The sequence below is a fragment of the Bombina bombina genome, chromosome 2 (genome assembly GCF_027579735.1).
Source record: "Bombina bombina isolate aBomBom1 chromosome 2, aBomBom1.pri, whole genome shotgun sequence".
Lineage (NCBI taxonomy): Eukaryota > Metazoa > Chordata > Amphibia > Anura > Bombinatoridae > Bombina > Bombina bombina.
Window position 1 is genome coordinate 1192237016 of NC_069500.1, and position 25295 is coordinate 1192262310.

Sequence of the window (25295 nt, forward strand, 5' to 3'; positions counted from 1 at the left end):
TGGAATACTGCCCTGCGTCCCAGTCTCCGAACTGCTCCGATCATGCTCTGTTTCAGTATGTCACAGTACATGTTGGCATTCATGGTTCCCTCAATGAATTGTAGCTCCCCAGTGCCGGCAGCACTCATGCAGGCCCAGACCATGACACTCCCACCACCATGCTTGACTGAAGGCAAGATACACTTGTCTTTGTACTCCTCACCTGGTTGCCGCCACACACGCTTGACACCATCTGAACCAAATAAGTTTATCTTGGTCTCATCGAACCACAGGACATGGTTCAAGTAATCCATGTCCTTAGTCTGCTTGTCTTCAGCAAATTGTTTGTGGGCTTTCTTGTGCATCACCTTTCCTTCTGGGACAACAGCCATGCAGACCAATTTGATGCAGTGTGCAGTGTATGGTCTGAGCACTGACAGGCTGACCCCCCACCCCTTCAACGTCTGCAGCAATGCTGGCAGCACTCATATGTCTATTTCCCAAAGACAAACTCTGGATGTGATGCTGAGCATATGCACAAAGCTTCTTTGGTCGACCATGACGAGGCCTGTTCTGAGTGGATCCTGTGAAACCGCTGTATGGTCTATCCCACCGTGCTGCAGCTCAGTTTCAGGATCTTCGCAATCTTCTTATAGCCTAGGCCATCTTTATGTAGAGCAACAATTCAGATTTTCAGATCCTCAGAGAGTGCTTTGCCATTAGGTGCCATGTTGAACTTCCAGTGACCAGTATGAGAGAGTATGAGAGCGATAACACTAAATTTAACACACCTGCTCCCCATTCACACCTGAGACCTTGTAACACTAACGAGTCACATGACACCAGGGAGGGAAAATGGCTAATTTGGCCCAATTTGCACATTTCCACTTAGGGGTGTACTCACTTTTGTTGCCAACTGTTTAGACATTAATGGCTGTGTGTTGAGTTATTTTGAGGGGACAGCAAACTTACACTGTTATAAAGACTGTACACTCACTACTTTACATTGTAGCAAAGTGTCATTTCTTCAGTGTTGTCATATGAAAAGATATAAAATAATTACAAAAATGTGAGGGGTGCACTCACTTTTGTGGGATACTGTATTATGTAAACTTTTACACTACAATATCAAAGGGCTAAATGTCACTTTAATATATTGCTGTGCAACAGAAAACTTTAAAGAGAACGCCGTACCTCTCTCCACGGAAACCAGCGTCACATTCACACACAGGACCATCTAAGCTGTCAATACATTTGCCGCTGTTCTTGCAGGGGTTATCTTTGCAATATGGACCTAGCTGGCACCTACAAAACAATGAATAATCAACAATAAATATAACTCTAAACAATAAATAAATTGTTGCTTTGATAACTGACAAATTGTTGATGGCATAAAATGATCATTATGATGAGCAGCCAATGCATCACAGCAGGCCAGTAATAGTTTCATTTTATGAGTTTTAATATAAAATAATTTAAAAAGAAACATACCTCTGACCAGTGTATTCTCCTCGACAATGGCATTTAAAATCCTCCTTCTCCACCACACACGTCCCGCCATAAAGACAAGGGTTGGTTGCGCACGGATTCATGCTTGTCTCACAATGTGTACCCGTGAATAATGAAGTACATTTACAGTAGTATCCTACAAGGAAATACAATGTGAAAATGATCCACATGATACTTGTGCTATAAGCCAGACAGAAGTCATTTAGCTGTCATTAGTTTTTCTCTTTTACATTTGAAAACTACTTTTGAAACGCACCTGCTCACTTCTAGTTCCTTTGTTTAAAAAAAGGGGAACCTTTACACAAATGATACAACAGCAATTAAACATGAAGCATGACCAAACATTATGTTAAAGCTTTACTTTTTATTTTTATAAACTGACCTTAAGCTCACTGGCTGATAAGAAATGCTCCCCCATTTCTGTTGACAAAACTACATCCCCAGGAGCAAACAAAGTAGCACATAAACATATATTTCCTAATCAAAAATTAATACCCAACCAAGCATAATGCCAACTATCCCTTTTAAAGGCACATAATAGTAGAAAAAAAGAAAGTGTTTTAATTCATTGCATTTTATTATAACATTATTGCTTTCCCATGCAAATGGGTTAAACACATAGTTAAAGTCAGCTGGACAATAATGCACTACTGAGGCCTAGCGTGGTGAACCAATGACAAGAAACAGCTACCAATCATCAACTAGCTCCCAGTTGTACATTCTGATCCTGATGAGACAATTTACCATCTTTCTACAACATTTAATTGACATAGCAATTATAAAGTGATAATGGACCTGCTCAGACCAAAAATCTACATAATTGAACCTTTTGGTTTTCCTTGTTCTGTAATTGACTCCTCTTATTGCATCCTTTTTGCATTACCACTAATACGCTAAGGGCATGACAATCTAACGTTCTCTAGCCTGGCGAGATTCTCTAAGAAGTCTCGTTAGGGCAGCAAAGTCCCTTAAATCATTTTTGGAAGACGAGTTTTAGCCTGAGAGCTGTTTAACTCTGCAGGGTTCTAGCTTTAAAAGAGTGACACATATATTGCAATTTAATGCTCAGAGAGAGAAAAACTTCTGTTCAATGTGGGTGAGTTTTGATCATCAACCCCAACGCTGAATTTGTTCCTTCCCAGTTATCTAGCAACACATTATCAAGCTTTTCTTTACTATTTCATCATGTTTTTAAAGGGATTTTTTGTGTTACATCTGAAAGAATTCATTTTAAAATGTATTACAGTTTTCCCCTTTTTTTGGGACAAAGATAATACTGTGCTTTTAGTTTAAAGGGTGTGTAAATATCCGTATCACATGTTGACGAGCCTGTTGTTCACTTTCTGTTAGCTTCAAAGACAAAATAAACCACTTTAACTTAACCTTTATTCATGCAAAAATACATCCAAATAGAGCCTTTTCATACGCTTTATAGATTTTCTTTTCACTTTAACATTTCTTTAGCTTTAGACACAGTTGACAGGGGTTAGTTAGCTGCTGGAGCTGTGGTTTAGTTAAGCAGAGACATTTCAGATCTGAAGTGAAAGGTTGATTAATGAACTGGAAAAAGAAGGTAATGAAACAAGATGAAATGCAGCAAGGTGATCAAACTACAGGGAATGAAGCCCTGAGTCTAGAATATTAAAGCTAAGAGCGTACATTTTACTAATCTAACCTAATTTGGCTGTACATACACATGTGCGCGCACGCATGTACGTACATTATTTCTCCCAAAACCAGATCTATACATGTGTTTGTCCTACTGCACGTATTCTCCCAATCTGCAAAGGGCAGCCACGTGACATGGGGTTAATCAGTCCGAAACAAAGTCAGCGGAAAGAATCAACATGGAACAGAGCTGTGTTATTATACACAGTTATTCCCGACAGCTGCTGACACTGCTCCACATATTTTAAGAAGAAGCAAATGTGCTAGTGTGTGTTGATGTAGTGGCAGATCTGGGGATAACTATAGACCCCATTTATTGCTGTAGATCACTGGTTTTCAAACCTGTCCTCAGGCTTCTCTAACAAGTCAGATTGTGAGGATATTTCTGAACTGGAGCACAGGTGAAATAATCAGATGATTAGTAAACATGGTTATTTTACCTGCTCTCATCCAATCCTGAAAATCTAGCCTGTTGGGGAGGCGTGAGGACAGGTTTGAAAACCAGTGCTGTTGAGCCACCCATGTGAAAGCTAGAACCTTTGTTACAACTGCAATGCTCCATACAGAGTGAGGATAGAAGTATAGGAGACAAGGGTCTCTTGTCAGTGGCCCCTGCACTCAATATCAATTATAATGGTCAACATTTTGCACACCCCAAATGCTATAGTTTAGAGTCACCCACAGTCAGGGATTGTAAGGAATGGTGTTAAATATGCTTATAATATGAACAATAAATTATTCGTCTTTCACAGAGTATGACCATTTTTGTGAAATCCTATTATTACACAGTAGACATAGGACGAGCAGATTTGGGTTGTAAAACATTGAATCAGACAACCACCTATAAGTAGATAGGTTTTTTTTTTCTAGGGTGAGAGCAAATTATTTTGTATCCCTGTTTTCTAAATTAGTTTTAAGCAGCCTGTTATATTATGTATGCATAGTTTATCAATAGATGATATCTTATATTTATAAAGTAATGATCTGTGATTTGTATTATCCATATGGTTAAGGTTTTCATTAGAATATTTTGTTTTGGTTGCTTTACTGTGACTTTAGTTGAGTTGAGGAGTATTCAAAAACAAATCTTTTATATGGATCTTTATAGCTAGTTTCCTTCCTTACTAATGATAAGAACAGGCACATTCATATGCAACTGCAGTTTTGCAATTAGGAGATTACTTTTAAAATATTATGGTATCTGTGTATTTTTCTTTATTAAAAAAATTTAAATAAGGGGAGTTTGGGAGCAATAAATTGAGGATGCAAGGAAAAAAATAATAAGAAAACACAAAGCAAAAGGCATTGGAAAGTTCTATAATTCAGAGCCTTAAATACAACTAATTTCAGTGGAGAGAATAAATTAAGGAGGAAGGAATAGTACAAAATACAATAAAACAAAAGGGATTAAGCTAAAATAGGATGAAATATAGAGGGAAGTGTTGAAATAAGAATATATATATATATATATAAATGTCTGTGTGTATATTTATGTATCAGTTTTCCAGTGTGCATAATATAATTATTATTTTTAGTTATTTGTAGAGCGGCAACTGATTCCGCAATGCTTACAAAATGTTGTCAATTTGGGATGAATGGTCAATTAAAGTTTCTCTGTATCTGCATCCATAGGCTTTAAAATTACATTTAGTACGTAGGATCATGCAAAAACCTGTATATTATAGGTGTACAGTGCTGCTTTATATTTTTTCTCAGATTATGGTGTGCATTTACTCTGTATACCAGGTTAGACTATACATGCTGTCACTATAGGACTACTGATATACATGTTTTTTACATATAAGACTACTGGCTATGTACTTGCACCACATGTAATATTACTGTTTATATACCTGCATGTAGTATATTCAGCTGAATAAATGTTCTGTGCAAGAAGGATTACAAACCAGACACATGAGAATAAAGACTAGATATCTGTTTTCTAATGACTGTTTAAGTACCAACATCTGCATGTAACATTACTGTATATATAATGTGGGATTACAGGCTGAATAACCTCTCACACTATGGAAAATTACACAATATATAATAGATCTCTGCAAATTTGATAACAGGGCATACAACGCCTATTTGGAAATTAAGGCTATATAGCTTTCTTTTTCTTTTTAGTCTTCTGGTTATAATTGGCCATTATAAATGTTACAACAGGCTGTACGAATGCTCTACATATATCTGAATATGGGCAGTATTGGCTTAAATATAAAGTATTGGCTTAAATATAAAGGCTTTTGAGACAGAGTCCCTTGTATCACATAACTCTGTTTCCAAAAATGTTTTGTCATGCTCTTTGCATCAATTTGCATAGCATTGCTGTATTAAAGAGACATATGTTCAAAATTAAATGTTTATGATTCAGGCAGAGTATGCAATTAAAAAAATAAAAAAAACTTCCAATTTACTTCCAATATCAAAATATGCACCATTTTTGTATGCATACTTTCTGATGCACCAGCATGTGCAAAAGTTCACAAAATATATGTGTTTGTGATTAGCTGATGGATGTCACATGATACAGGGGGCAGGGAAAATGTAAGAAACTTTACAATTTGTCAGTAACAATCTACTTATTTGAAGTCAAGATTGTGTTATTTCATTGTCGTTTTTTTAATCATCTATTGATTATGCAGCTCTACTGTATTTAACCTTTTAAAGACATTAGGACATTCCATGCCATCCTAAATGCGCTGGGCTTTAGCGTAATTAGGATGGCATGGAACGTCCTAGCCGTTTGGCTGTCCTGAAGCCAATGGGGCTTACAGCATAAGATCAGATCACGGTGGGCGTGCCTAGTGTTGTAGGCTCGCCTTCCTGACCCGATCCCATCATTGAAATCTCTGATGTAGACAAATTTAACCCGGCACTAAAGAGTTAATGGTTCTTTAGTTAGCACTCTATAAACAATTATAAACAGTTGTGTTCTACAAATTAGAAAGAAATACTTTACCTCCACTAGCTAACGATGAGCAGATGCCACCGTTCTGGCATGGGTTGCTTGAACAAGTTTCAGCAGATAGAAAGCATCCTGGGGTTAGATCCACTGACTCTTCGACATGAACATAATTCTTTGATTTGCCATTCAGAGGTAATTCTTGCCCATTCAGTATAACTGAATCCATGCATCCTCGGAATCCATTACTAACATGTGTACTCCTTCCATGTTTTGCTGCTTGTTGACGCATATGTCCACCAAAAAACACATAGTTGTCAAGGTTAAGTGTTCGAAGAGTACCAGGTGCAGTACCAGATGCAGTATGGAAACGATCCAACACCAGCCTTGCATAGTTACCATCCACTTCTAGAGACACAGTGTGCCATTGGCCATCATTTACATGAATACTATTAACAGATACAGTTTCTGGCCCACTACCACAATCAAATTTATATTGGAGTTTCCCACCGTGGATCTAATGGAGACAAAATATGATACTGTAAACCATTCATAGCAAACATAATATGTCAAATACCTTTAACAATAAATTGCCACATTGTATTTTTGGAAACTTAAATGTGACAAGTCCATTGCTCCCATACACATATATGATTAGCCACTAGGCTGGCCGCTGCATACGAAACAAGATTGCATTAAATGTGCTGTTTATTTGGTTTAAGCTGTTAAATAGTGGCACCCTTGTCAGTATTACAAGTATACAGTTGAAAATATAATATTGGCAGCAGAAGATCATTAGTGACAGCTGTCATTAGGGACAGTGTCTAACGAACTTGCAAATGGTATGTTACAACAGTATTACAATGTAGCCGCTATTAATTCCTTGCTTCCTATAAGCTGTCCCTATCTAGAGAAACACTCCAGGCCTTTTGTAGTCAGGTGAAAGGTGCTTGCTAATAAAATAATAGACTACTTTTTTGGGGGGTTTTAAATACATTTTGACACATCTAATGTTTTCTAGGCTTGTGCTGACTGATGAAGCTACTCATGTGCTGTAAAAACAAACCTCAAGGATGCTGTAGTCTGTTCCCCTTGCATACATAACAACAGCATGGGCAGAATATGTTCTAAGTTTCAGTGAAAGCTTCATTTCTTCCTTGTTTTCGTTTTCCTGCATCCTGTACTTTATATAGCTGTTCCCATTAAATGTAACAGATGATGCAACTGTGAAAATGAAACAACCTATTTGGTTATTATCTGGATAGAAGGAAAAACTAACAGACAAACTATAAATATTAACAGCAATCTTACTATGGCATTGCCCATGCCGCTCCTCTGGGCAAACACAGCTGTAATGACCTTTCACATCTACAATGCATTCAGTACCCTCAGGACATGGGTTTACATCACAAAGACTGCTCAGGATCGGACATTTTCCTCCTTGAATAAAAATGATATAGAATAGTACAAAGTAAGCTCTATCATAGATCTGTAAATGTCATTAAAAAAGCAGTTGCATTATTGTGCTCTGATAAGATTGTTTGGCTCACCCACTCCAGAATCTTTAAGATATCTTTGGAATTTTAAGATCCCTAATGCAGTTGACTACATTTATCCTTATTTTAAATGTATATTTTGTTAGGTTTATGTATTGTATTATGTATTTTACTAACATTTTTATTTCTGTGGGTTTTTGTATACATTTTTTTTATTGTTTTTCATAAACAGGTCTATTTTTTTAAGCTTTTTTGTTTGACTGTATGTTCAAGCGTAAGTTCACTTTTTGTGTTATCACTGGTAACTCAATTGATACACATACATTGCTACTGTTTTTCTATGGAGCTTTGTCACTCAAATTAAAGGTAATTGCGTTTTTTCCATTCTAAAGAAGTGATGGTTAACCTTCTGTTCTTTTATAATAGGAACCTCCACAGCAAGACCTACATATACACATTCACTTCTTAACACAGGGTAAGCAGTAAACTAGTGACATAATGTAGGATGTCCCAGTTACACTGCACATGGTCAGGCATTGTTTAGATGTGGATGGGCAAAGTTCTGTATTGGCATAGCATCACTATGTACATAGAAGAAAAGTTACAACACATCAAAAATCTTGAAAAGAAAAAAAAAAAAAAGATTTCCAACGGATCTCAATAAAAATAAAAACATAACACTAGAAGAACACTTGCTATTGTTTTCTACTGGAATGTAATGTCCCGTTAGCCATAGGAGGTAGAGCGTACCTTTACACAAGCATATAGATTTCCTGTGGTGCCTAGGGGTAACTATACTCAGTCTTGCTGTGCTGTGCGTAGACATCGCATTCTCATCTATGGATATTTTCTCATCACAAAATCTTTTGGGACATTCCACATCAGCACAGAGCTTATGGAAAACGTCAAGGATTTTAACACCACTGAAATCTTCAATATCAGCAACAGAGGAATTTATTTTTTGTACCAACAGTTTAGGTGCAAAAAGCACACTGCCTGGTTTTTCAACAGCTAGAAGAACTTCTAGGTTTGTTGGTGGGTCAGAAGGCTGTAAGCTCACAATATGGATATCAATTTTACGTCCACCCAAGATATTTTTCAAGGTTCTTTGAAAGTTGCGCCAATAATCACCAATGAATTCCTCTGGAGAGAGATTTGCAAAACGGAAAGTCACGCTGTGGTTTAACAACTCTTGTGTTATCTGCCTGATATGCACAGTTATATCAGCTGCTGTGATAAACTTCCCATCAGTGACACTGACATTTAACAGATACTGGCCAACATCCAATTGTTTGTGAGCTATCAGTTTGCCGCCTGTGCTTGAGACGGAGAAGGAATTTTCTGCTTTGGAATCAAGGCTGTATGTAAGTGTATCATAAACATCCTGATCTGTTGCATGAATCTTTCCAATGACTCCACCAGAATATTCCTCCCCAAATGTAGCTATGTTTATTTCCAGAGGTAAAATTGCTGGAGGGTAGATGCTCTCTTCAATAATTCGTATGTCAACAAAGGTCAAGGATGATAACTGTGGTTTGCCATTATCAGAGACCTAAACAAAAACAAATAAGAGAGTATTACAACACATTCTAGTGTATCTAAAGCATATTTAATGAAAACTTTGTCCACATCTGATTGCAATCAAACACAACATTGAACAGATCTGTTTAGCTTATTTCAACCTTGAAATTGTAATTAGCATAATTTCACATCATACATGTATGACACAGAAACAAAAACAGTAATTCAGTGTACTTCATCTAAAACTACAATTGCACACTTTGGCCAGAAGATGGCATTATGTAACTAATTTTCTGCCTCTTATTTTAAGACTTTTGTGTGACGACAAGTCTGTTGCAGAAATATAACGTTGTAGCCTATGCACACAGGAAGAGTGGCCAGCTTTTAGATAGATTGATAGATTTATAGTACTGTGGAAAAGTTTTAGGCGGTGTAAAAAAATGCTGTAAGTAAGTAAGTAAGAATGATTTCAAAAACTGAAATGTTAATAGTTTTGTTTTTTATGAATTAACCAAATGGAAAGTGAGTGAACAGAAGAAAAATCTAAATCAAATCAATATTTGGTGTTACCACTCTTTGCCTTCAAAGCAGCATTCATTTTGCTAGGAAAAATTCTAGGTGCACAAAGTCAGGGATTTTAGAGGCATATAGTCCAGTGCACAATTAAACAATTTTAGCAAACAGGTGTTAATGATTTAATAATTTAAACTGGGTGAGGAACAGCCAAATTCCAATAATAAGGTGAGTTTACTGAAGACAGTTTAATGTCAAAAGTCATACAACATGCCAAGACTGAGCACAGCAATAAGACACAAGGTAGTTATACTGCATCAGCAAAGTCTATCCCAGGCAGACAGGGTTTTTACAGGAAACATTGAGGACTGTAGATGCAGTGGTCGGCTAAGGAAACCTAAAAGACACATCATGCATACTCACTTTCACAAGCTAATGTCCAGCAGTGCCATCAGCTCAGTATTGGAAAAAACTAATGGGATCCTGGTACACCCATCTACTGTACGGGGAAGTCTGGCCAGAAGTTGTCTTCATGGAAAACTTAGCGCCAAAATGCTACACCTCTGATATGGAAACAAAGCCAAGAGACTCAACTATGCATAAAAACACAGGAACTGGGGTGCAAAAAAATTAAATATTTGGCTGTAGCAGAAGGGCTGGATAACGGTACAACAATGAGTGTCTGCAGGCAACAGTGAAGCATAGCTGAGGTTCTTTGCAATTTTGGAGCTATATTTCTAAAAATAGAGTTGGGGATTTGGTCAGAATTAATGCAGATACTTATCCATCATGCAATACCATCATGCAGGCATCTGACTGGCCCAAATTTATTCTGCAGCAAGGCAACAACCCCAAACATACGGTCACAGTCATAAAGAGCGATCTTCAGCGTAGCCAAGAACAAGGTGTCCTGGAAGTGATAGTATGGCCCCCCACAGAGCCCTGATCTCAACATTGAGTATGTCTCATATTACATGGAGACAGAAGCAACTGCAGCTGCCTAAATCCACAGAAAAACTGTGGTTAGTTCTCTAAGATGTTTGAAACAACCTACCTGCCGAGTTCCTTAAAAAACTGTGTGTAACTGTGCCTAGAGGAATTGATGCTGTTCTGAAGGCAAAGGATGGTCGCACCAAATATTGATCTGATTTAGATTTTTCTTCTTTTCACTCATAAACTATTAGCATATCTATTTTTGAAAGCATTCTTACTTTACAGCATTTTTTCACACCTGCCTAAACTCTCTGCAAAGGTTACTAGCCTTCACACAGTTACTAGCCCAGAGGTAAAAAATAACTAGACCACACAATGTAGGAAAGAAGTTTCATTTTGTACTCGTCTGCTGCAATTTCTTACTTTTGTAGGTCTAGTGGAGATTTCAAGCCCTCTGTGTGTGTGTTATAATATATATATATATATTAACACACAGAAGAGCACTCTCACTTCAAAGTCAAATTGCCATGGTGCTAGTGGACAATAGTTTTTGTTACATATATATATATATATATATATATATATACACACACATTCACTGGCCACTTTATTAGGTACACCTGTTCAATTGCTTGGTACCACAAATTGCTAATCAGCCAATCACATGGCAGCAACTCAATGCATTTAGGCATCTAGACGTCGTGAAGACGACTTGCTGAAGTTCAAACCGAGCATCAGAATGGGGAAGAAAGGGGATTTAAGTGACTTTGAACGTGGCATGGTTGTTGGTGCCAGACGGGCTGGTTTGAGTATTTCAAAAACTGCTGATCTACTGGAATTTTAACGCACAACCATCTCTAGAGTTTACAGAGAATGGTCCGAAAAAGAGAAAATATCCAGCGAGCGGCAGTTGTGTGGACGACAATGTATTGTTGATCTCAGAGTTCAGAGGAGAATAGGCAGACTGGTTTGAGATGATAGAAAGGCAACAGTAACTCAAATAACCACTCATTACAACCAAGGTATGCAGGATACCATCTCTGAATGCACAACACATCGAACCTTGAAGCAGATGGGCTACAGCAGCAGATGACCACACCGGGCGCCACTCCTGTCAGCTAAGAACAGGAAACTGAGGCTACAATTCGCAGTGGCTGACAAAAATTGGACAATAGAAGATTGGAAAAGCATTGCCTGACCTGATAAGTCTCGATTTCAGCTGCAACATTCAGTTGGTAGGGTCAGAATGTGGCGTAAACAACATGAAAGCATGGATCCATCCTGCCTTGTTTCAATGGTTCAGACTGGTGGTGGTGGTATAATGGTGTGGGGGGATATTTTCTTGGCACACTTTGGGCCCCTTAGAATCAATTGAGCATCATTTAAATGCCATGGCCTACCTGAGTATTGTTGCTGACCATGTCCATCCCTTTATGACTACCCATCTTCAGATGGTTTCTTTCAGCAGGATAATGCACCATGTCAAATCATCTCAAACTGGTTTCTTCAACATAACAATGAGTACACTGTACTCCAATGGCCTCCACAATCACCAGATCTCAATCCAATAGAGCACTTTTGGGATGTGGTGGAACGGGAGATTCACATCATGGATGTGCAGTCAACAAATCTGCAGCAACTGTGTGATGTCAATATGGACCAAAATGTCTGATTCGTGTTGAATCTATGCCACAAAGAATTAAAGCAGTTCTGAAGGCAAAAGGGGGCCCAACCCGGTACTATATATATATATATATATATATATATATATATATATATATATATATATATATATACACATATACTGTATAAACATATATAGCAAGCAGGAAACAGCACCCTCTGGTCTTGGTAAACAATAAATTTATTTAGTGACGTTTCGGGGAATACACCCCTTCATCAGACCAATGAGAGTGCGGTTTCCTGCTTGCTATATCTTAACCTTACTCTAAGCACCCTGGCATTTAAATGAACTGTTTGTGAGAGTGCACCTGACTCACTTTATATATATATATATATACATACAGTATATATATATATATATATATATATATACACACATACATACATACATATACACACTTTAATTGAAAGCACCAATATGTGTGTGTGTTAGCGAGCATGTATTTAAATTCACAGCTACCTGGGGTGTACTCCAAAAATCATACAATCCAATAAATAGAGATTTTTTTTTTTTTAACATGTATTTCTCCACAGTACACATTGTGGAGCAATAAAGGTTAAAAAATATATCCTGTGAGTGCCTCTCTACTGATTGGAATATATACCAAAAATGCCTAGTACTTAGATACTGACATTTTAATTATGGGTGGTAGTTTCAGGGAGCAAAACCAACTACTTAATTTGCAAGGAGAAACCTAAAGGCATGCCCTTCCAACATTTACCTGGGACTATCCAGGACAGTGATGTGGGGTAATGTGTTTTGTGGGCATGGCTGTGACAGAAGAGGCAGGGTTGTGGATATCTCACAGAAAGGGGTGGGTGGTATGCCCTGGACAGAGCTAGGGCAATCCCTAAAACATGAGACATTTGACCTTGCAAGAGACACTGTGGGCTACAAAGTGGGCAGACAACCTAACTTATGACAATGCTGCAGGATCGGGGATAGTTGGGAGGTCTTTAAAGGAGCAGTTTCCATTACATTTAATACTGTGGCACAAGCCATTGGTAACATATTACGAGGAAAACAAGGTTACAGTACAATATCCATTTAACATTTTTTAAGGAAACAAATGTGTTTAAATGCTATTCTTCCATATGGATGATATACATGTCACAAGTGTAAAATACATTTAACAAAGAATAAATTGTCTACCCACCATCTTCTTTATTCATTTATTTTGGCATAAACACACTATTCCAGCAGTTTATGAACAACTGTCATTCTAAAGTTCTTTATACCGGGCACTTGTCCCAGCATAACTAACGCTTCTCTTATTGTTTTGGACACTTCGGTGACACACAGAAAATGAAAAAGAAAAAAAAGATTTAGAATTAACTGCTATAAATATGGGTTTCTCTATTTTTACTCAAGGAAAATAGTCCACTTGGAGGAAAATCTCAAAGTCATCTATTCTGGAAACACAATCTGCCTGTAAAATCGCTACACTGGATTTCTAAATGTATTAAAAAAAAACAAATCAGAATTTCTTTTTGAAGTATACTCAAATAGCCGACTTTCAACCAACTTGTCAAATAAAGCTAATATTACAGTTGCATAATCTGCACTTGCTGACTTGATACAGTTAGATCTTAAAAGGACAGTTTATTTTCTCCCCTTTAAGTTGTTCCCAAGGATCGACTTTACCTGCTGGAGTGTATTAAATTGTTTACAAGCATTTCCTTTACCCATATATTGGCATTTAAAATAGTTTATTTAATCTGTGGTATCCCAACCTATATTGAAAGCTTTTGGCCTTAGGCCCAAGCTATAGGTAAGCTGCGTAAACACAGCCAGCAGAATAAATTACACTCCCAGAGGGGCATAGAAGAGATAAGGTAAAAATGTTAATTTTCCTAAGTATTGGTCTTTGGTTTACGGACAGATATAAAATAAAAAAGCAGTTATAAGTAAAAATTTGATAAAGTAATGAAATCTGATTATACCTACAAGCTCAACCCATTTTATTAGGTTGTGGCTTCAAATTTAAATTTCAGCTTTATTATACACACAAGTAAACCTTAAAAAGCTAAGTCTCATACATTTTATAGTCTGCAGTTAGTAAAAAAAAGTAATTGGAAACACATTAAGGGAAAAACTATTTTACAGTATACTGTCCCTTTAAGAAGTTAATTATAGGTACAGCTGTCAATCATTAATAAGGGTAATTTAAAAAAAATACTACTAATTAAAATTAAAACATTGCCCCAACATTTTTTAGATATAATTTGTAAAAAATATGGTCCATAACAAAGGTATTTTAACTGACTTTCTACTGTTTGAAGTTGAATCAAGGTAACAAAGTCACCCAGTAGGATAACGTTTTTGTGAAGTCTCTTTACAAAGTTGGTAAAACCCATCCAATTTCAAAGACAGTCAAAGTTAAACTTAAACAAATCAACTTTATAATATTTTGTTGAATTCAAACCATTATGATTTTATAAAAAAAAAAAGAAGATGGACAGTTGGATGGTTATGACAGGACACCAGGGGGCCCATTTATCAAGCTTCGGATGGAGCTTGAGGGCCCGTGTTTCTGGCGAGCCTTCAGGCTTGCCAGAAACACCAGTTATGAAGCAGCGGTCTAAAGACTGCTGCTCCATAACCTGTCCGCCTGCTCTGAGCAGGTGGACAGACATCGCCGCAATTCAACCAAATCGAGTATGATCGTGTTGATTGACACCCCCTGCTGCGCGAATCTGCAGGGGGCGGCGTTACACCAACAGCTCACAAGAGCTGCTGGTGCAATGCTGAATACGGAGAGCGTATTGCTCTCCGCATTCAGCGAGGTCTGTCGGACCAGATCCACACTATCGGATCAAGTCTGACAGACCTTTGTTAAATAGGCCCCCATGAGTCAAAATGATCAAGCGTATCTTTGTTCTTCATTTTTTTTTTTTAATAGCATTCCAAGTTAATGGCTTCCTCGAAGTGTGAAATATTGCAGCTGCATATATTTTCCTGCCACTGCACAATGGCTGTGTGTATCAGTCGGACCTTTCGATTTTGAATATCGTCTCCTGATTTTGAGCTTTGACGCAAAACAGTAGGTTTGCTTGATTTTGAAAATGGGCCTTATGGTGCTTCTTTTGTAATTAATACATTACAAGGTTTTAAGGCAATCTGCTGGGGGTATCACATAGGGTAGCGGGTGAAAACATCTCAAATTGCTTATGTTTATTGGAGCCTTTCATTGATACACACTTTTTAATATGTAGACAATATACTTATTTCAAAGCATTTTCACTTTTATATAAGTCTATAAAAGTCATAAGGATGTCACAAGCATATGAAGAAAAAAAAACTACACTAGATAAAATTGTTATAAAAATAATTTAATATAAATAAGCATTAGTTATATCTATTTCTAAATTTATATAAATTTCCTATGTTTGTTAATAGCTTTGGCAAACCATAAATATTGTCACTTTATAATACACATACACAACTTTAAATGAAAATTAAATAAAGTTATTGGAATGACATAATCACTTAACTTTTCTAATCAGGAACAACAATCTAATCATAACTAAAACTGGTACCTGTATATGCAGCACATAGTGATCGTTGATCTTTCGGTTTAAGGTAGAAGAAGTGGTTAGAAAGCCTTGCTGATTAATCTGAAAAGTATTTAAATAATTTCCACTCAAAATAGAGAAAGTAAAAGGTGGTCCATTATGTGATGAATCTTTGTCTGTTACCACTAAATGTAAAACGTTAAATCCAATTGGCTTGTTTTCCTAGGGAAAATTAAACAAGAATAGACCATTTATTAATCCATTGTAAATATTGCTTGCTTTGAATTTAAATCATACATAAAAGGGGAAGTCAAGTCCAAAGGGACTGTAATTTTAAACAACTTTCCAATTTACTTTTATCACAAATGTTGCTTTGTTCTCTTGTTATTCTTAGTTGAAAGCTAAACCTAGGAGGTTCATATGCTAATTTCTTAGACCTGGAAGACTGCCTCTAATCTGAATGCATTTTCACCACTAGAGGGCATTAGTTCATGTGTTTCATATAGATAACATTATGCTCATGCGTGTGAAGTTACCCTGGAGATAGCACTGATTGGCTAAAATGCAAGTCCGTCAAAAGAACTGAAATAAGGGGGCAGTTTGCAGAGGCATAGATGCAAGGTAATCACAGAGGTAAAACGTGTATTTCTATAACATTGTTAGTTATGCAAAACTAGGGACTGGGTAATAAAGGAATTCTCTTTCTTTTTAAACAAAAAAAATATGGTGTTGGCTGTCCCTTTAACATAGTAAAAAAACAATGTACTTTCATTATATATTGTGTCCATTTTCCTTTAAAGGGACATTGTACACCTCACTTTTCTTTGCCTTAATGTTTTGTAGATGATCCATTTATCTAGTCCATCTGGGTGTGCTTTTGTAAAAATGTACAGTTTTGCTTATTTTTTTATTGATTTATTTTAAATATGTTTTATTGAGGTTTTTAGAGAAAAAATACAGATTACTTATCCTATGACATGACAAATGTTAACAAAACAAAATCACAATAAAACAAAGTAATATAATTAAGAGTACACTAATGGCACTTCTGTACAAAGTGAGACATAAGGGAATTAAACCTCTTTTTTTTGCTTTTTTATAATTAAACCTTACATGCACTGCACATTGGGTCACTTTTGGAACCCGTACTGGTCAAAACCAAAGTAACATGTACTAACAAAATGACTTTTAAAAGCCTATAAAAATATGTATTTACATGAAAAATCTTTTACAGTGCAGAAATTAATTGCAGAAATAGTCTAAGTACATATAAACAACGACTTTAATGTGTGCTTGTCTCTGTAGATATGTGCCTAAAATAAAATAAATATCCCACATGAAAGCAAAGTAAGGTTCTAGAATTTAACATTCACTATGCAGAAAAAGCTAGAATGAAAAATGGTCAATGAGATTTGAGCTATAAGGTAGCGTGCACATAAAATCTGACAAGTACATGAGAATTATGCTTTAAACTTGGTTACTACAGCCTACACCGAGTATATTCATGCATAAATGAGCTTGTTAAGGTTTCAAGGGGGACAACACAAACTTTAGAGTCTAAATAAAGATGACAGAACACAGTAAAATCCATTTTTCCAAGTGCTTACTTTGCTGATCCTGTATGCTTGAAATTCTATATTAATGAAACTTCAAGTAGTGAGAGAATTGCTCGTTAGTCACCACAGCGTAACTGTTGTCAAACAAATTTAAGTTTTCTTACTAACAAAACTATTTAATGTGAAAAAAAAAAAATGGAATTTTGTGTAGCCTTTAGCATTAATAAGGAATAAAGATTCAAACAGCCTCAGGTTTAACAAGACAGAAAAAAAAAATCATAAAACAGAGAACCTTTCTAAAAAAGTTTTAAAAGAGCCAATGGAATACCTGCATTTTTTATTAAGTATTCCACTCTAGATACATATTTTTTTAATAATTTTATTATATTGATCATATTTATTAAACCATATTACAACCCACTTCGGTCTCAAAAAATTTACAGGGAACAAAACGACATAAAACCAAGCGTACAAATGTAATAATATACTAGATATATAAAAGATGGCGAAAGAAAGACGAAAAACAAACAATGTCATCATATTTAGTAGAGAGATAAAACAAAACTAGACTACTCAGGCTTTTTCAGATTATTTATATTAAAACTTCCATTTTATCCTGGGAAAACAACACTGTAAATTATAAGACAGAAAGTGACAATAGCAAAGCAGAACTTGAATGAAAGTGTCTGATTTTATGATTTCTCTATTGACAATAAACTACAAAGATCAGTGGGTTTTTTTATAACCTTAACACAGCCAAAGTTCAAAGCACCGCAGGGAACAACATTTCATATCTATGAAGTTATTATTATTATTGTTAGTTTTTTTAACCTGTTTTTATGAAGCTGTTCTGTATGGCAGGCACAACCATACCAGATACATTGTTTTAGATGTTTGGTTTTTGTATTTTCTTTCTTTTAAGAATAATTTAGCTACAACTTTAAAATGACATAACATTGCAATATAGGTAAAAATGATCTCTTGTAAAACATGTATGGCTTAAGACTGTCCACTTTGGGATTTTCATGATTACTATTTTAGGGACAGTCTAAACAAAGAATGAACTTACATTTATAGATAGTTTGTCCCCAGAAGAGTCTGTGCATGTTGTACCTACATATTTCACCTATGAAGATTGCATAAATGCTTTTAAAACTTTTCCAGCGTTTGGACTGGCCGCCAAACTCCTCCCAATCTTCTGTAATCAATTCCTATTGGAAAGTTGTAGCCAATCGAAAAGCAACTAGTGAATAATGTTTAAGGCTTAATCACAGGACAGTGACACTGCATGAACAAAGCTTTCCCCTTTCAGTACGAGAGCTAGTGTTATGAAAAAAAAAAAAGCTTGAGGGGAGTGGGGAGGAGACGTTCGGCGGCCATTTTCAAAGTCCAAATGAAATGCTGCCATATAGCGCTCAAAAGACATGCATGCTCCTGAGCCTTATTTATTGCTGCTTGAAGAAGCAAGTTGGTCTTGCAAAACGCGTCCAGCTTTGTTTTTAGTGTGTATACACTATCAATAAAAAAAAAATTCCTGCCATATAGGAATTTTGAATATACATTGATTATCCTGTATGGTGATTTTATTCCCCGGGGGATATCCTTCACATATCTACTTGAGACCTACCCTGTTTCCTTTGTGATCAGAGGAGAGCTAGCTGGGGAGCTCTTGAGAACCCAGCCTATCTTATACTGCACTTTGTGATAAGTGCAAACACTGTGAGAATAGCCTTTATTGGGGTGACCTGAGTGAGGGGCCTGAACGCTTGAGTTATTGTGCCATTGGAGCACCTTCCTTCTTCTTTTCATGCTCCTGAGCCTACCTAGGGTATGCTCTTAAGGAAAGGAACTTGGTTTTAACAAAGGATTCCAAGAGAACAAAGTACATTTGCTAATACAAGCAATTTGGGATTTTAGTTCAGCATGAAAGCTTAATTCTGACTTCCCTTTAAATGCACAGCTGGACAAACGTGTGGATGGCATTAAGGCTGACTGTGCCTCCACAACCTAATGAAACAGTTGAATAACAGACTAGGATTATTAGAGGACCATCACCAGAGTAACAACTTCTAAGAAGGTGAGGAACTGTTTTATTGCTGGCAGATTGCAAAACTATCTGCAGGACATAATTAAAGCTTTAGTCCCTTTTCAATCACCCGATGTGCCATTAGTGATGTCGTCTGTCAGGTCCCTCAGCCTCATAATTTATCTTTTACTCAGCCAGGGAATATCATTGACTTTAAACTGCACTACTATCACTTTAAACAACATGCATTGGTTGCTATGGCAATGTCTTATTCTGATCTCCACAAATACATACTGCCATATGTTTATTTCCATTTACATATACAGACACTATGTTAGTAGATGTCCCCCATAGGATTTTAGCAGTGAGTCACAGCATTTCATTTCAGAATTTGCATGATTCTAGGTCACTGCTATGTTTCTTTATATCAGAAATAAAACATTATTTAAAGGTACACGAACCTCAATTTTTTTCTTTTGTGATTTAGATAGAGCATGCAATCTTAAACAGCTATCTTTGTTTTCATGGTATATCTTGTTAAAAAGCAGGGACGTAAGCTCAGCAGAGTACACGTGTCTGGAGCACATTATTGCAGCAGTTTTGCAAGAACATTATACATTTGCAAGAGTACTAGAAGGCAGTACTATTTCTGCTTTGCAGTGCTTCAGACACCTACCATGGGCGCACAAAGTGAATTTGATAATAGAAGTAAATAGGAAACATTTTTATAAACCACATGGTCTGTCTGAATCACCATAGAAAATGTTGGGGTTTGATATCTCTTTATGAAACATAAAACACTAAATGATGTATTTGAAGCAAAGGTTAATCTGAGACACAGATGTATTTTTTAAAATTAGACCAGTTGTTTGAATATTAGAGAAATAAAAGTTTTAGTCTAAAGAAATAAGATGCACCATGTTGTAACCATGGTTTCCCTTTTAAAGTCTCTTATCTCCTCTGCTGAGGACAAGTAGAGACTACTGTGTGGATAACAGCAGGTCTAGTCTTGTGAAATTTGGCATCTGCACTTACAAATCTTCACAGGAATTACAGAAAAAGAGAACAAAATAAATAATGAAAAGTATACTGTATTGTTTCAAACATTTCATACCGTATAACAATCTCAAAGTATTTCATATCCCTTTAACCCCTTAACAACCATGATGTACCTCATACGTCGCTGGTCGTTAATGTGATTTCAGGCCATAATAGCACGGGTCTCGCCGTGAGCAGCAGGGCGGCGCAATTATAATCTCCCCTCCCTGCTGCAGGCATCTTGGAATAGCGCGGTCTTGCAATCCACTATCAAATACCAGCGACGCAGTCATAAAGGGGTTAATAATATTTTTTACACTTTTTAGCAAGTAATGTTAAAGTGAAGGTAAACTTTGATGAATGAAAGACCGTTTTTTAAAAATACTATTAAAAACAGGGGCACTTTCATTCATCAAAGTTTACAAAGCAGCCGTTTTGATTAAAAACTTACCTCTCTTCTTTGCACAGCCAGAGCAGCTTCCACCACACAGAGATCCTCTCTTCACACGTCATCAATGACTAATCCAGCTTCCTCCAATCACGGCTTACCCCCAGGGTAGTCATTGTATGAGTCCATGCCGTGATTGGAGGAAGCTGGATTAGTCATTGATGACGTGTGAAGAGAGGATCTCCGGGTGGGGGAAGCTTCTCTGGCTGTGAAAAAACAAAGGATTAGTTTTTAATCAAAAATGCTGCCTTCTAAACTTTGATGAATGAAAGTGCCCCTGTTTTTAATAGTATTTTTAAAAAACGGGCTTTCATTCATCAAAGTTTACCTTTACTTTAAGTGAATGGAAAAGAAAGGCATATTGTTATTATGTTTTGGTTCTAAACTGCCAAAGTATTCTACAGGTGTAGAAAAGAGTAAACTAAAAGCATTATGACCATAACCTCAAACAATCGAACATACTGATACAGAAGGAGAAAACCACGCTCCTGTGAATTGTCATATACATACAATTATTAATGTTAATTATTTATGAGCGGGTACCTGAATAATAATGCTATAATTCCCATTGGAAAACAGTGGTGGATTGTCATTGATATCAGACACATCAATGTTAACATTGGTTGTGTTATATCTGGTAGGAGTGCCATTGTCTTCAGCTTGAATAGTTAAAGTGTATCCAGAAACCTAAACAAAAAAGAAATGAAAAAAGAAAGAACAAAAATCAATTACAAGACATCCTGTCCAAAAGTACAGGTTTATTTGTGTGATATACTGGTTGAAAAGGAGACATAAATCCTGTGTACATAGATGGAAACCAATTAATTTCCAACATCCAAAGCTTCAATGCTTGCCGCAGTAATAATGTATTGTAGATAATTGGCAAAAGAAAAAAGTTTAACGTAACTCACCTTCTCTCTATCTAAAAGTTTATTCACTTTAACTTCTCCTCTCACTGGATCAATGATAAATGTATTCCCTTGATTGCCATTTGTAATTGAGTAGCGTATGTGGCTGTTCAAAGGTCCATCAGCATCATCTGCCACAACCTAGATAAAAGCATATTTTCATTTGGTGCACATACAGGAAGACAAGAGAACATTTTTTCAAGTAATTCATCCTCATGTCCTAGTTTTAACTTATTAGAAGATTTCCCAGTGGGCATATTTCAATAGTCTTACTATTACCTTCATAACCCAACCAAGTGAAATAAAGCCTGAAGGAAAGAAACCACCACAATATATTATCTTGCACTATAATGTTCAAAGTAAAAGTTTTACATGCATGCATAAAAATAAGCCGTCAGGGATTGCCAAAACAGTATTTTCTCATATCTTGAAATAGAAATATATTGATATTTATGTTCTTATATATTTTGGTATGGCTTATCATGGCTAGGATTGTTGTGAAACGTTCCATTTGATAGAATTATAGTAAACAGGGAAAAAAATAGTTATAGGTCTACAATTTTAGAGGGACTGATATTTTTGTTAATTATATATATATATATATATATACACATACATACATACATACATATACACACACACATATAGAACTACAATATTAGAGGGACTGATATTTTTGTTAATTATATATATATATATATATATATACACACATATATACACATATAGAAATAAAATTAGTTATAGAACTACAACATTAGAGTGACTGATATTTTTTATTAAAAACATTTATATATATATATATATATATATATATATTTATATATAGGGCTTATATATAATTGCCACTAGCCCACAAGCTATTAGTGAGTGAACATTTAACAGTGGCGAGTAAAAGTTAGTTAGTGAATCTTGAGTCTTAAGTCTTTTGGCACGTTGTAAGTAGCAAAGTTGGCACATTGTATGTGTAGAATGTACATTTTTTATTGCAGCATTGAAAAACACACATTGTGAGCTATCTGCTAAAACTATTATCTAAAAAGATATTATATAGCCATTACAGTGCAAGGATATGTTATTCCTCTAGGGCTATAGGGACCCCATTAGTGCTTAGACTGTTACTTCTGAGAGGGTAAACAGGGCAGAGAGAGAGATTGCAGATGAAAAGTGAAAGTGGAGAAGAAGGTAGATTTAAGAGACAATGGAGAATAAAAGAGTGAAGAGATATGAGAGAGGAGAAGAGTGTAAAAAGAAGATATGGCCTGAGAGAGAAGGGAGAGGGTAAAAAGAGAGATTGAAGAGAGGAGGGAGTTAAGAAAGATAGTTACAAACGGGAAGGGAGACATCATTATTAAAAAAAAAAATCTCCAGGTCAGCTATGACCTTCCATGACTGTCAGCACTCACTGCACTCTCTCAGTTCAACAACTTCCTTTTCCTATCCAACTGTTGTCTTCCTCAGAACCTATAGTTGATGTTTCTAGCTACTATAAAATGATGTTTGTTAATTTATTACTGTATGTAGCATTATTTAATTTATAACAATATTACAAAATGTTCCACAATGGCTAAATATATGCAAAGAGGGGGTGAAGTAGTAAGTGTGATGTGGGTGGGATTAGAAGTGGAGAGTAACATTTTATCCTGGCTAGTAGCTTAGAACTTGCCATTTTGGGTCATGCTCTATCTAAATTGTGAAACAATTTTGGGTCCCATGTCCCTTTAAATTAAATCTATAAATATTCATATATCAAGAAAAAATGAAAGAGTGATAAATAGAAAAGATGCTCTTCCACAACTAAGAGTTGCATTAATACCATTGAAGGACGAGAGTAAAGGTAGAAAAATGGTAATAGATCACAGGCAAATGCTGCCCTGCAATATCACAAAACATAGCTGAAGTATAATACAGTGACACTGCGCTAAATTCCACCATGTGTCAGAGGCAAACACATAATTTAAGAAGATTGTGGACAGATAAAAAGGTTGAAGAAACCTGACATCACATATATGCTAAAAATTATATGATGCCACATTGTCATGTAAGTTCACTTTATTTCTGTGAGGTACCCACACAAATGACATCTCATTTTCAGCATTCCGTTGTTTTATTTATTTTTACATTATTTTATTTTGCAGAAATAACCTAATATGAGAAAACAACACAATTGAAATCCAACACAAATATATTTTATGGCTATTCCTTTGTTTTTTTCTTGTATATATTTATATATATATATATATATATATATATATATATATATATGTATATGTGTGTGTGTGTGTGTATATATATATATATATATATATATATACATATATATATATATATATATATATACACATACATATACACATACAAAAGTGTATGTGTATATATGTATGTGTAACTTTTCATGTGACAACACTGAAGACATTAAACTTTGCTACAATATAAAGTAGTGAGTGTACAGCCTGAATAACAGTGTAAATTTTCTGTCCCTTCAAAAAAACTCAACACACCCCTAGGTGGAAATGTCCAAATTGGGCCCAAAGTGTCAATATTTTGTGTGGCCACCATTATTTTCCAGCACTGCCTTAACCCTCTTGGGCATGGAGTTCACCAGAGCTTCGCAGGTTGCCACTGGAGTCCTCTTCCACTCCTCCATGACGACATCACGGAGCTGGTGGATGTTAGAGACCTTGCGCTCCTCCACCTTCCGTTTGAGGATGCCCCACAGATGCTCAATAGGGTTTAGGTCTGGAGACATGTTTGGCCAGTCCATCATCTTTACCTTCAGCTTCTTTAGCAAGGCAGTGGTCATCTTGGAGGTGTGTTTGTGGTCGTTATCATGTTGGAATACTGCCCTGAGGCCCAGTCTCCGAAGCGAGGGGCTCATGCTTTGCTTCAGTATGTCACAGTGCATGTTGGCATTCATGGTTCCCTCAATGAATTATAGCTCCCCAGTGCCGGCAGCACTCATGCAGGCCCAGACCATGACACTCCCACCACCATGCTTGACTATAGGCAAGAAACACTTGTCTTTGTACTCCTCACGTGGTTGCCGCGACACACGCTTGACACCATCTAAACCAAATAAGTTTATTTTGGTCTCATCGGACCATAGGACATGGTTCCAGTAATCCAAGTCTGCTGGTCTTCAGCAAACTGTTTGCAGGCTTTCTTGTGCATCATCTTTATAAAAGGCTTCCTTCTGGGACGACAGCCATGGAGACCAATTTGCTGCAGTGTGCAGTGTATGGTCTGAGTACTGACAGGCTGACCCCCCACTCCTTCAACCTCTGCAGCAATGCTGGCAGCACTCATACGTCTATTTCCCAAAGACAACCTCTGAATGGGACGCTGAGCACATGCACTCAACTTCTTTGGTTGAACATGGCGAGGCCTGTTCTGAGTGGAATCCTGTCCTGTGAAACCGCTGTATGGTCTTGCCCACCATGCTGCAGCTCAGTTTCAGGGTCTTGGCAATCTTCTTATAGCCTAGGCCATCTTTATGTAGAGCATCAATTCTTTTTTTTCAGATTCTCAGAGTTTTTTGCCATGAGGTGCCATGTTGAACTTCCAGTGACCAGTATGAGAGAGTGTGAGAGCCA

The 25295-nt window shown here is 36.5% G+C and overlaps 1 protein-coding gene across 4 annotated transcripts in view; it reads right to left on the reverse strand.

Moving 5' to 3' along the window:
* FAT1 (FAT atypical cadherin 1) overlaps nt 1–25295 on the reverse strand; it is a 369065-nt gene that overhangs the window by 21048 nt on the left and 322722 nt on the right. For all 4 annotated transcript variants that reach the window (XM_053703897.1, XM_053703899.1, XM_053703898.1 and 1 more), the window contains exons 16-24: nt 21706–21843; nt 21338–21481; nt 15751–15948; nt 8311–9112; nt 7376–7504; nt 7131–7288; nt 6122–6581; nt 1471–1624; nt 1174–1284 (exon numbers count right to left, since the gene is read on the reverse strand). In XM_053703897.1, coding sequence (XP_053559872.1) covers nt 1174–1284; nt 1471–1624; nt 6122–6581; nt 7131–7288; nt 7376–7504; nt 8311–9112; nt 15751–15948; nt 21338–21481; nt 21706–21843 — 2294 coding nt within the window. The remainder of the gene's footprint in view (nt 1–1173; nt 1285–1470; nt 1625–6121; nt 6582–7130; nt 7289–7375; nt 7505–8310; nt 9113–15750; nt 15949–21337; nt 21482–21705; nt 21844–25295) is intronic.